This window comes from Lolium rigidum, chromosome 1 (genome assembly GCF_022539505.1).
Source record: "Lolium rigidum isolate FL_2022 chromosome 1, APGP_CSIRO_Lrig_0.1, whole genome shotgun sequence".
Classification (NCBI taxonomy): Eukaryota; Viridiplantae; Streptophyta; class Magnoliopsida; order Poales; family Poaceae; genus Lolium; species Lolium rigidum.
Window position 1 is genome coordinate 280,433,947 of NC_061508.1, and position 11,729 is coordinate 280,445,675.

Genomic DNA, 11,729 nt, shown 5'->3' on the forward strand with positions numbered 1-11,729 from the left:
TCAAGCAACCCCGCAATTAAGATACAAGAAGTCATGTTGTGTCCCCAACACACCTAATACACTTGTCAGATGTATAGGTGCACTAGTTCGGCGAAGAGATAGTGAAATACAAGTAATATGGATGATTGTAAGTAGTAATTGCAATCTGAAATAAAAATGGCAGCAAGCAAACATGTAACAGAACTTGTTGGAAACGGTGTTTCAATACTTAGAAACAAGGCCTAGGGATCATACTTTCACTAGTGGACACTCTCAACAATGATCACATAACTGAATAAATAAATGCTACTTTCAAACACTCTCTTGTTGGATAACAAACACCATTCATTGTGTAGGGCTACAAGAGCACCCTCAAGCCGGAGTAAACAAGCTCCACAACTTCATAAAGGAAACACACACGATGCGCACACTGTGACCGTCACACCGTGGAGAGTGAATCCGGAGTTCATATTAAAGTAACCTCTAGAGTACATAATAGACCGTTGCAATTTTGACCGAGTACTAACATAGCATACACACTGTCACCAATAGCTATGATAGGGGGAAAAGATCGCATCAATACTATCATAGTAATAGTTAACTTCATAATCTACAAGAGATTACAATCATAACCTACGCCAAGTACTACATGGTGCACACACTGTCACCTTTATATCATGGAGGAGGAATATACTACTTTAATAACATCACTAGAGTAGCACATAGATTAATAGTGATACAAAGCTCATGATCACATAAAGATCACATGGGAGAGAGAGATGAACCACATAGCTACCGGTAGAGCCCTTAGCCTCGGGGGAGAACTACTCCCTCCTCATCATGGGAGACAGCAACGGCGATGGAGATGGCGGTGGTGTCGATGGAGATGACTCCGGGGGCAATTCCCCGTCCCGGCGGCGTGCCGGAACAGAGACTTCTGTCCCCCGAAACTTGTCTTTGCGATGGCGGCGGCTACGGAACTCTTCGTGGAATATCGTCGGGTTTTTTAGGGTTTTCGCGACAGAGAGAATATATAGGCGAAGGGGCGATGTTGGTGGAGTCCCGAGGGGCCCACACCACATGGCGGCGCGGCCAGAGGTGGGGTCGCGCCCCCCTAGGGTGTGGCCGCCTCGTGGCTCCTCTTCGTCTCCTCTTCGGTGTTCTGGAAGCCTCCGTGGAAAATAAGACTGCGGGCTTTTGTTTCGTCCAATTCCAAGAATATTTCCTATGTAGGATTTCTGAAACCAAAAACAGCAGAAAATAGGAACTGGCGCTTCGGCATCTTGTTAATAGGTTAGTGCCGGAAAATGCATCAAAACGATATAAAGTATGAATAAAACATGTAGGTATTGTCATAAAACTAGCATGGAACAAAAGAAATTATAGATATGTTGGAGACGTATCATCCAGCAGAAACAAAGGGCTCAGTCTGTTTGGTTTCATACGACCCCAAATTTAGCCTCACCACTTATCCCATGGTGACATTTGATACGTCCATTTTGCATCACTATCTTATATCATAATTTACTGTTATTCATTGATATATTTCATATTTAGGGATGATACTTATGTTATTTCACCTATTTTGCATGTTTCATGATTATTGGAGAATTACTCACCGGAGTCGAAGTTATGCTGGAAAAAGCACCGTCGAGGATACAATATTTACGAAGATCAACAATTGACGGAAAATATACCGAAGCTCCTATTTTTCCGGATGACGGAGCCAGCCAAAAGGGGAGGCCGAGGAGGGCCGCCATGGGCCCTCCCCATGGGCCGGCGCGGCCACCAATGCCGGCGCGCCGCCACGTGGGGAGGGGCCCACGACCCCCTCGGCCATCGCCCTTTCGCGTACTTCATCTCCCAGAAACCCTAAGGTGCGGGGGGAACATCGAGGATAGTCATCGCCGCCTCCTCGAGGCGGAAAACACCAAAGATAAAAGAGCTCTCCGGCAGGCAGAAATCTGCCAGGGAAATTCCCTCCCGTAAGGGGGAAATCGTCGCCATCGTCACCGTCATCGAGCTGGACTTCATTGGGATCATCATCATCATCATCTCCACCACGGACACCGTCATCTCCACCGCTGCACCTCGTCTCCGCTGTAACATGTAGGAATCTTGAGTATTTCATAGGGGAAACTCTCCCGGTGTTGATTACTCCTTGTTATTGGTGCTATTGAGTGAAACCGTTGAATCAAGATTTATGTTCAGATTGTTATCCATCATCATATCACATCTGATCATGTTCCATATGATGTCTTGTGAGTAGTTCGTTTAGTTCTTGAGGACATGGGTGAAGTCTAAATGTTAGTAGTGAACTATGTTGAGTAATATTTAATGGTTTGATATTTAAGTTGTGGTGTTATTCTTCTAGTGGTGTCATGTGAACGTCGACTACATGACACTTCACCTTCATGGGCCTAGGGGAATGCATCTTGTATTCGTTTGCTAATTGTGGGGTTGCCAGAGTGACAGCAACCTGAACCCCCGTTGGTATATCAATGCATAAGGGATAGCAGGATCTCAGAGTTTAAGGCTGTGGTTAGATTTATCTTAATTACTTTCTTGTATTTGCGGATGCTTTCAAGGGGTTTAATCACAAGTATGTATTAGTCCTAGGAAGGGCGGTGCATTAGCATAGGTTCACCCACACAACACTTATCAAAACAATGAAGATTAATCAACTATATGTAGCGAAAGCACTAGACTAAATTCCCGTGTGTCCTCAAGAACGTTTGGTCATCATAATTAAACAAACCGGCTTGTCCTTTGTGCTAAAAAGGATTGGGCCACTTGCTGCAATTATTATTCTCGCATTTAACTTACTTGTATTTTATTTATCTGCTATATCAAAACCTCCTGAAAACTTGTCTGTGAGCATTTACAGTGAATCCTTCATCGAAACTGCTTGTCAACACCTTATGCTCCTCGTTGGGTTCGACACTCTTATTTATCGAAAGTACTACGATACACCCCCTATACTTGTGGGTCATCAAGACTATTTTCTGGCGCCGTTGCCGGGGAGTGAAGCGCTATTGGTAAGTGGAATTGGTAAGGAAAACTTTTACTGTATGTGCTGTTTTTATTTCTGCCTGCTGCTATAATTCATTATGGAGAGATCTTCTCTTGAATTCCTATTTGGAAAATCTACTACTACTGCAAAGGTAGTGGATGAGGCGCCAGGTGAGAAAGTGATTCCATATAAAATACCTATGAAAATTATTGAACGTGTTGTGGATAACCGCTATGAAGGGGATGGAACTGTCCATCCTGGAGATCATTTACTGTTTTTACATGAATTATGCGGGTTATTCAAGTGTGCAAGTATTTCTATGGATGAAGTTAGGAAGAAACTATTCTCTATGTCGCTGTCTGGTAAAGCGGCGCATTGGTATAAACTGCTGAAGAATGGGCATTCTCTTGATTGGAAGGATATTATGCCTCTATTTTATTCTAAATTCTATCCTCCAACGATGACTTGATGTGCTGACGAGGAGGGTCGAACAAGCAAGCCAGCAAGGTGACGTTGCGTGCCAAGGAGATCAATTTTTGCTGCATGCATGAACAAACGAAAAGGAGCGTTCGTGGTATGTCGGCGGGTCAGATGGGATCTAGAAAACACAAAACCGTAACAATATAAGCTGATGTGGCTGCACTATCACATGAGTCACTACAGAAAACATATTGTGCATCGGTACATACTTATTTGGACTTCTTCTCTGTTGCTCTTAATTGCTAGGGCTGTAGGTACGCTAATTAACTAAATGTACAAGATGCTATGGTTTTGTCTCCTTTGGTAAACAAAGATTACATGATGCTCTATGCTTCTATTTTTTTTTTATGTTCTTCCTTGGATTACACGATTCACTCATATCTAATTTAGGTTGCTCAATTGGTAAGATAAGGTGGGTAATGGAAAACTAATTTGGAATTAGGTGATTGATCGGAAGAAATGAATTGAGTCATGTCGCCTTTCTTAACATAAATAAATTAAACAAACCATATTGTATGAATGGGTCGTGTGCCATTGACAACTGCTTGGGCTGGGCCTCGGAATCGTGTAGCATTCATTGGTGAAGATGTTGAGTGCTTGGTGACTGGTGAGGAAGGTGCTAAGTCCAGTGTATTTCTTGTGTTCGTCTCCCATTTTCATTTTAAATGGTCGTGTATTTTCTTTTTAACTCATGCTTCTTCTGGGATGTTCTTTGACATGACATACATAATGCAAGTGAAAGTGGGTGTTATGTTTTTGGTACCAGCATATATTGTTCATCAAGGTTACCGGCTCAGTTTTTGGTACGGTTGGTCAAGTACGATGGAGAGGAAGCCAATGGTAACTTCCCAAAAATTGTACGTGAATAAACTAAGCATTTCTTCTAAAATATAGATATATTAAACGTGTCAATAAATAGATAAGTATATCAATTAGATATCAAAGGATTGTAACATTCCTCAAAAAAAAATCGGACTTTCAATATTCGAAATATAGCCAAAGTATATTTATGTGAATTATGCTTTTGTCTGTAGGGTGAAAAACTTCTGGGATGTGTGGTGATCATCATGTAGACGAAGCAGGCATAAGATATGATATTAGACGGTTACTAGCACATATATATGAGTGCAACAATTACAATAAGAATATTAAGATCCCGTAGCAACGCACGGGCATTCAACTAGTTGATTGTTAATTTGACAAACAAACTTAGTGTCATGTGCAAATAAATTATATCATTGAATTCGTATTCCAAAGAACTTTCCAACTTTACGCTTTTTTTTACAATACATAACTCATATTTTATTTTGTCTATCTTGAAACATTAGTTTGTGGCCTGTGTATCCCTCAATTTCTGTCTCACCTTGGCTAAGACAGACAATCATGTTTGTTCCATTTTATGAATCAATATGTGAAGTATAAAACATGTTTATCTAAGTACTGTTTCAGTAGGAATTGAAGGAAGGGAGAGGACACTAATTCACCTTCACACCTAGCTAACCGGTGTCGGCGCACATAACAAAACAGAGCAGTGAGCAAGAGGACAAGCAGGGTAGGAAAGGAGAAGCATGAGGATACTCAGAGGAGAAGCTGGCGGAGAGGATTTTGACATGTTTTCTGGCCATGTCGATCATTAGCTAGTATTCTAAAATTTTCAAACCAGTGAATTTACTCGAAATAACTAGATACATTTAGTCTCATAATAACGTCGAAAACAATGATTCATCCATACGGACCTGGCTTGTTATTTTGTTTTTGTTTTATACTCTCGTGTGGTGAGAACGAGCTGGATCCAGTTTGTACTGTGAGTACTATATATGTTGCACAAATTATCATCATTTTAACATGAAATCATAGACGATTATTATTGCTTGAATGAGAGGTGAGTGAGAAATAGTTAGTACACTTACTCAAATACCACGCAAAGGCGGTAGAACACGTTGGATATCTCCAACTGAAGTGTTTTTTTATAAGAAAAGCGGGGAAAAAAATACAAAGTTGACGACTTAAAACTTAAAAGCGGCATGACTAGCTACATCAAAAGGCCATATAACCCTTTCGGTCTAGTTCTGTCCTAGCCAACATGCAGTTATTACCAGATCTACAATTCTTACACTCATTCCACATGATCCAAGCCACCTCCTTTGCGGAAAAAAAAAGACATGATCCAAGCCACCCCCTTTGCGAAAGATAACAAGATCTATTCCTCAAAGGAAAAGGGTCACTTACCATGGCCATGGGTTACACTACGCACCACATTGAGATACATCCCTTTTGTGACTGCTGAGAGAATTGGATAGACAGACAGCACCAAGTTCTGTCCAGACACACAGAATACAGCCATGAATAACAACGGAGTGAAATATCATTAGGCAAAGCAGCACTTGGACTTAGGTCTGCAGATCAAAGACCATATGAGCACAAAAGCCAGCAGGACAAACCAGAACGACAGTTAGTATGGAATAATTCCTTGTATAAATGAGTTCTAGGCAAAGATTGGATCACAATGTCCCACGGCGAAACATATATAAGTTCAGGCTGATATATGTGAGGTGATCACTATGCTTCATACAGTATTGAATAGAGTAGCAAGGCCAGTTCCGGTCCATAACAATGCAGATAACTTGCGCTCAAGTATGCAGCAGAGCTGAGAAAGGCAAACACAGAATACAACCGAGTAATCAAATTTATCAGCTTTGAGTTGCTCTCTGCTCAAGAGTGGGTAGGCTATGCCCCTACAGCAGCGGTCAGTGACATTGCAAAGATAGCTTTGATCCCTTAGTACATGAGAATTCTATAGAAGAATAGGAGCTGAATCCATTATTCAACTGGTTAAGCTTGGACCATTACTCAGCTGGTTTGCTCGTTGCATGTTTGCAGGGTGGTGCTCCTTGGGCTTGCCTTGTCATCTCATTACCGGCAACAAGGAAGTATGCAGTATGCCTGGAATAGTTAAGAAAATGCTGTGAAATGTTGGATCCAGCATATAGATACGAATTGGCGGAAGAGTTCAGTAGTGCAGACCTGAAAAAATACATCATTTTCGTTTTTGTATCTGAGTTTATACTTTCAGTACTATCCAGAGCTTGCTGCATGTGGTGCAGCCATCGCTCTGCAGCTCGGTGAGTGACTGGGAATGGTCGATGTCGTCCTATCAAGGCAGGATGTCCTGCAATCAGAATGAGACAGAAAAAATCTTAGATCAACTGTAATTTAGACAAGTAAATATGATTTGCAAGTGTTTAGTAACAACGGGGAGGGTTCGCATTGCTATCTTAGATCAACTCTAATCTAGACAGGTAAATATGAAGCCCTCTTTGATAACTATGGTGAAAGAACACAATAAGCGGAAAACATGTATATTGAAATACTCTTATAGCTATCAGGAAAAGCAATTGTGCTATACCAAAAGATGATCTGTAATGTAAACAAAAGGGGCTGAATAGTATCTCACCTCAGAGTTAGGCAGTTTAGGTTCAAGATGAAATCTTGGTCGTCAGTTCGAGGTTTCAGGTACTCATAATTTAGTCTAGAAATCAAAGCTGTCAAGGGCGAGGTAGCATTCCTACCCAGATTATTTGAACGTCCAAACGATTCAGTGCAAGTATTATTTTGGTTGCAAGAGCTAAAACAACATGAGCAATTGAGCATGGATGTTTTGGGGGCTTAAAGAAATCAATGGAAAGCAGAGTGTATCTTCAACTGTAACATTGGCCAGGCAGTTAATAATCTTATGAGAAAATTTGCCACGAAATTGTAGTGGTACCTGGCAAAGACACAATCGAGCAGTGTGTTTTGGCAAACACCAGAAAATAACGGTGTCCTGTAGCAATTTTTCCCTCTCTTATATAGTTTTAATTCGGATGCAAACAAGGATTCCCCGTGCCCTAACTGCAACTCCTGACGAATCAAACCGGCACAGTAGGAGATTTGTCGTCCCTTCTATCCTCCGTGCCACTGTTGTTTTAGGCAACAGTAACTTGTTCTTGGAACAAAAGGGAATCGACCACATGCGCTAGACATGAACGGAGATTTACAGTTCAGAGGTTCAGAGATGCCGAGTCAATCAAGTTACCTCTCCTCTGGGAGAAGAGCGGCGGGCCGCCCATCCGCTGCACCAAGAACTCGTACTGGTTCTGGATCGCGTCCTCCTTCTTCGACCCCGAGAAAATCTCCCGGAACCACTCCTCCTCGTCCTCATACACCCTGTTTTTGTTTCCGTCGGTTAAACCACATCCACAAATTCAGAAGAGGCATCAGGGGAGGAGACAGAGACAAGAGGGGAGAGAAGGAATCTAGGAGCCGACCTGGTGTAGAAGTTGGTTGAGAGGTCGACGAAGGGCTGCGTGGTGCCGCCGAGCGCCTCGAAGACGTTGGCGTCGTCGATGGCGAAGGCGTCGGCGGCCGCCACGCCGCTCCACTCCGACGCCTTGTCCTGCAGCGACTGCATCCTGGCGGCCGGCGGCGCCTCGGTGGTTGGTCGCCTTGGTTCCCCCGGCGGCGGCGCCGTTCAGTTGACTGGCACGGTTGGAAAGACGAGCAGGCGTGCGGCTCGGACGAATCGCACCAATCTTTATACCCGCCACTCTCCGCCGGCCAATCGCGTGGCGAGCACGCGCCGTCGGGGGCTTGTGGGACCCGGATGACGGTGGAAAAGAGTAGTCGTCGTGCATGTCGACATTGTGTTGTGTGGCACGCATGTCGTCGCCGTGGTAACGCTCGCTACCCACGGGATTAATTACGAGGCGAAGCCCACGGTTTGTACGCACGCACCTGGTTTGGGTTCCACTCTTTCGGTTTATTCGGCAGGGAGAGGCCTGTACTTGGGTGGTTCAAAAATGTTTTACTCTTCAAAATGGGCCAACTAACGAAATGATTTTTTTTCTTAGAACCTCTTTTTATTTTATCCAAAAGAACATACATAGCAATATCCTCTATGGGTCCGTTTGGTAGACTCGGCCGATTTCTTGCATGACTGCGCTAGTGATATGAAAGTGTCTGCGCGTTGAGAATGGGCCATGGGCGGCAGCCTGTGCATAATTTTTTGGCCCATCAGAAACAAAGGGCTCAATCTGTTTGGTTTCATACGATTCTAGCTTTAGCCCCACCACTTATCCCCATGGTGACCTTACCTCTCACCTCCTCACCTATCACAAAGCTTGACGCCATTGTCATGAAGCCTGGCACCACGCCGGTGCGCGAAAAGACCACCATGCCACTCTCATTGACGATGGCCAAGGCGGCGTGCGCAAGAATGGGCTAAATATGATAGGCCAAATATTCCGGTGTAGCACAACAACAATGTCGCCACCATGACACCGCCACTGTCTACACCTACATGGTTACCGCCATGGATTACTGCCTATCACATACCATAACCATCACCACCATAACACCACCGGTCACGCCCGTCACATGCATCACCACGTCGACGAACACCATCATGACACCGCCGTTCAAACCCATCAGAAGCATTACAATGTCTCTGACGACGTCGCCGAACACCACCATGACACCGCCGATCCACGCCGGTCACAGGCATCACCATGTCACCCAACACGAAGACGAACACCACCATGACAACGTCGTTCATGTCCGTCACAAGCATCACCATGTCGCCGAGCATGAACTGAATACCACCATAAAACCGCTGGTCACATCGGTGATAAGCATCACCACGTCGCCGACCACGAAGACGAACATCACTATGCCACCACCACCATGGATTATCACCTCTCACTTCTCACATATCATCACCACGTCGCCGTTCATGAAGAAGGCAGGCGAGAAGTTGAGCAAAAGTACTCCAAACCTTACTCACACATATGTATAGATTACCGTATACTAGCGAGTCATTTATCTTTCCATGTATGTAAACCGAAACAAAAATCTATCAACATGAAAGTCATGCGGAATTGTGAGGTGAACCTACTCCTCAAAGGAAATTTAAAAAGGTTGAGCGTGTGTGACGAATTTGGCGAAATCATGTAAAACTTATTTTGATTCGGAGTATGATTGTGTTGATTTGAAGAGAAGGTGTGTGGAGTAGTGTAAGTAGGGGTGGCATAAAAAACAGAGCACTGAACACCGAACCGATTAACCGGTACCGAAACCGAATACATCGAAACCGAAAACAATTTCGGTGCTTAAACATGAAAACCCGAAATTATATTAGCATATTCGGTTTTGACCATCTATTAACCGAAATAACCTTAAAAACCGAGATACTGTTAACAGATACCATAACCATCTCATATAGAGGTCTATTGTCAATCGTTTTAACGAATTTCTCTCCTAAACAAGAAAACTCCAAGCATGTCAAAGTCTAAAACTCCACGCACAAAATCACATGTCTCCTGGCAGGCCCATGCACGTCACTAAAAAAAGTTAAAGGCGGCCTAATGCACGTAGTATGTGTATACAAGTTCCCTCCTAAAAAATAGTACGCGTGCACAAGCATCTGTCTAATTTCATTTTGCCTCATCTTTCTATGTACGAGTAGTTTACTACTACATGATCGTATGGTTCCTGGATTTAGGAGTGCTGGTAGTATATACATGCTCAGCAATCCTTGTCGTAGCTTCTAGTCATGACAACTGCCAAGCTAGTGTGTGCCATCATATATGTATTTGAGTTTTTATTTCTTGTCACAATTAGGTTAAATCGGTTAAAAACCGAACACCGACCGAATCATCGGGAACCGAATTACAAATTAATTAGGAAACCGATATAATCTCGATTCTTATTTCTTATTACCCGAATTATCAAAAAAACCGAAAAACCGAACCGAATTTTCGGTTAAAACCGAATGCCAAGGCCTAAGTGTAAGGAAGAGTGACCATAGCCCAGTCCACGTGCACAGGTTGCATCGATCGAGTCGAGGAGCAAAAAAGAACGGGTCAGGCCTTGGAGGAACTGCCGATTCAGGCATTTCTCTAGATGCAGGCAAAACACTGCTTAGAACCATGCGATGCAACAACCAGACTGAGCCCAGGCAATAAATGGGCTGTTTTGTTTCTCCACCCATGCAAAAAGAAAAGCTCTCATAGCCTACCAAACGCGCCCTATGTGAGTCGATGTATTTATATGATTGAATCACATAGCTAGTACTATTTTCTAAAAGTTCATTTTCACTATATTTACAAGGAAATTTATCATGCATTCAGCACTCTTGACTGTTTGTGTGATGCGATCAAATAAAATTGATACAAAACCAACCTAAGGTTGGGTGGTTAGGAGGGTGGTTGTACCCCCAGCCCACCAGAGTTCAAACCCCAGGTTTGACATCTGTGTGTCTCATAAAGGCGGAATATTCATTCAGTGGGAGACGACGTTCCCGTCGACAGCGAGGCGCCCGTGGTGACTTCGTCAATTTCAAAATCCAATCCGCCGGCCCAGTCTTCCGGAGGTGCTCATAGGGGTGAGTGTATACGCGTGTATGTGAGCGTCTATGTTTGTACTGTGTTTCTCAAAAAAAAAATTTGATACAAAACATAAATTCTAGGCTCTGGGTGGACATGGAATTGAAATGTTGTGGCTGCTGGGTTTCTAAATTATGTGGATAAAATTAATGTTGTGAAAAAGTAGCAAATAGCACGCTCTCTGGCACCAAATTAATACCAAAAAAAAACTCCACTCACAGTAGTCAAAATGAAATCTAATCATGAAGTTGGAAGGATCCCGCGTGTTGCACTTGCACCCTAGAATCGAATACTCGATGCATGCACCGCCAAGCTCACATGATTATATAGCCTACGGCCATGACGTACGTGTTCGATTTCGCGGGGCGGTACGACACAAAGGAAACACCGAAATGGAGGTCAGCATTGTGTCTCGCCTTGAGCACCGTACCAGGAGGTGTGTGTGCCGGTGTGGTGTATCATGTCGGGACCCTCCGTGAGCTAACAAAACGGATAGGTCGCACCTATACCTGGACACAGTTCGGGCTTCGGGTCGGGCTTCGGGCCGGGCCTAACAAAGCCCGATGCAGAAAACCCAGGCCCGGCCCGACCATCAGGCCTAAAATTTTGGCCCAAGCCTGACCCATCACAACAAATACCTATCGGGCCGAGCCTCTTCCTTATTTGGCACATTGCTCAAGCCCATGCCCGACCCAGCACAATCATCGGGCCTAAATCTTCGGCCGGGGCCTGACCCACAGGCATGCTCCGGCTAGCCCAAGCCCAGGAATTTCAGGCCGGGCCGGGCCAAGCTTCCCATGGCTAGGTATAGTCGCAGCCAAGCCCCAAGCAAGCAC

The 11,729-nt window shown here is 44.0% G+C and overlaps 1 protein-coding gene across 1 annotated transcript; it reads right to left on the reverse strand.

Moving 5' to 3' along the window:
- Nucleotides 1-5,906: 5,906 nt before the first annotated feature.
- LOC124694734 (two-on-two hemoglobin-3-like) lies at nt 5,907-7,922 on the reverse strand. The gene is made up of 4 exons (XM_047227688.1): nt 7,780-7,922; nt 7,548-7,678; nt 6,497-6,641; nt 5,907-6,415 (listed from the first exon to the last, which is right to left on the reverse strand). The coding sequence occupies exons 1-4, from the start codon at nt 7,920-7,922 to the stop codon at nt 6,319-6,321; spliced, it is 516 nt and encodes a 171-aa protein (XP_047083644.1). The 3' UTR covers nt 5,907-6,318.
- Nucleotides 7,923-11,729: the final 3,807 nt, after the last annotated feature.

Bases quoted from the DNA above. Each gene is read 5' to 3' on its own strand.
- LOC124694734 (XM_047227688.1), bottom strand. From the start codon at position 7,922: ATGCAGTCGCTGCAGGACAAGGCGTCGGAGTGGAGCGGCGTGGCGGCC. The intron at 7,679-7,779 runs GTCGGCTCCTAG...AAACAAAAACAG, and splicing joins TCAACCAACTTCTACACCAG to GGTGTATGAGGACGAGGAGG. The intron at 6,642-7,547 runs GTAACTTGATTG...TTCTGATTGCAG, and splicing joins GCTCTTCTCCCAGAGGAGAG to GACATCCTGCCTTGATAGGA.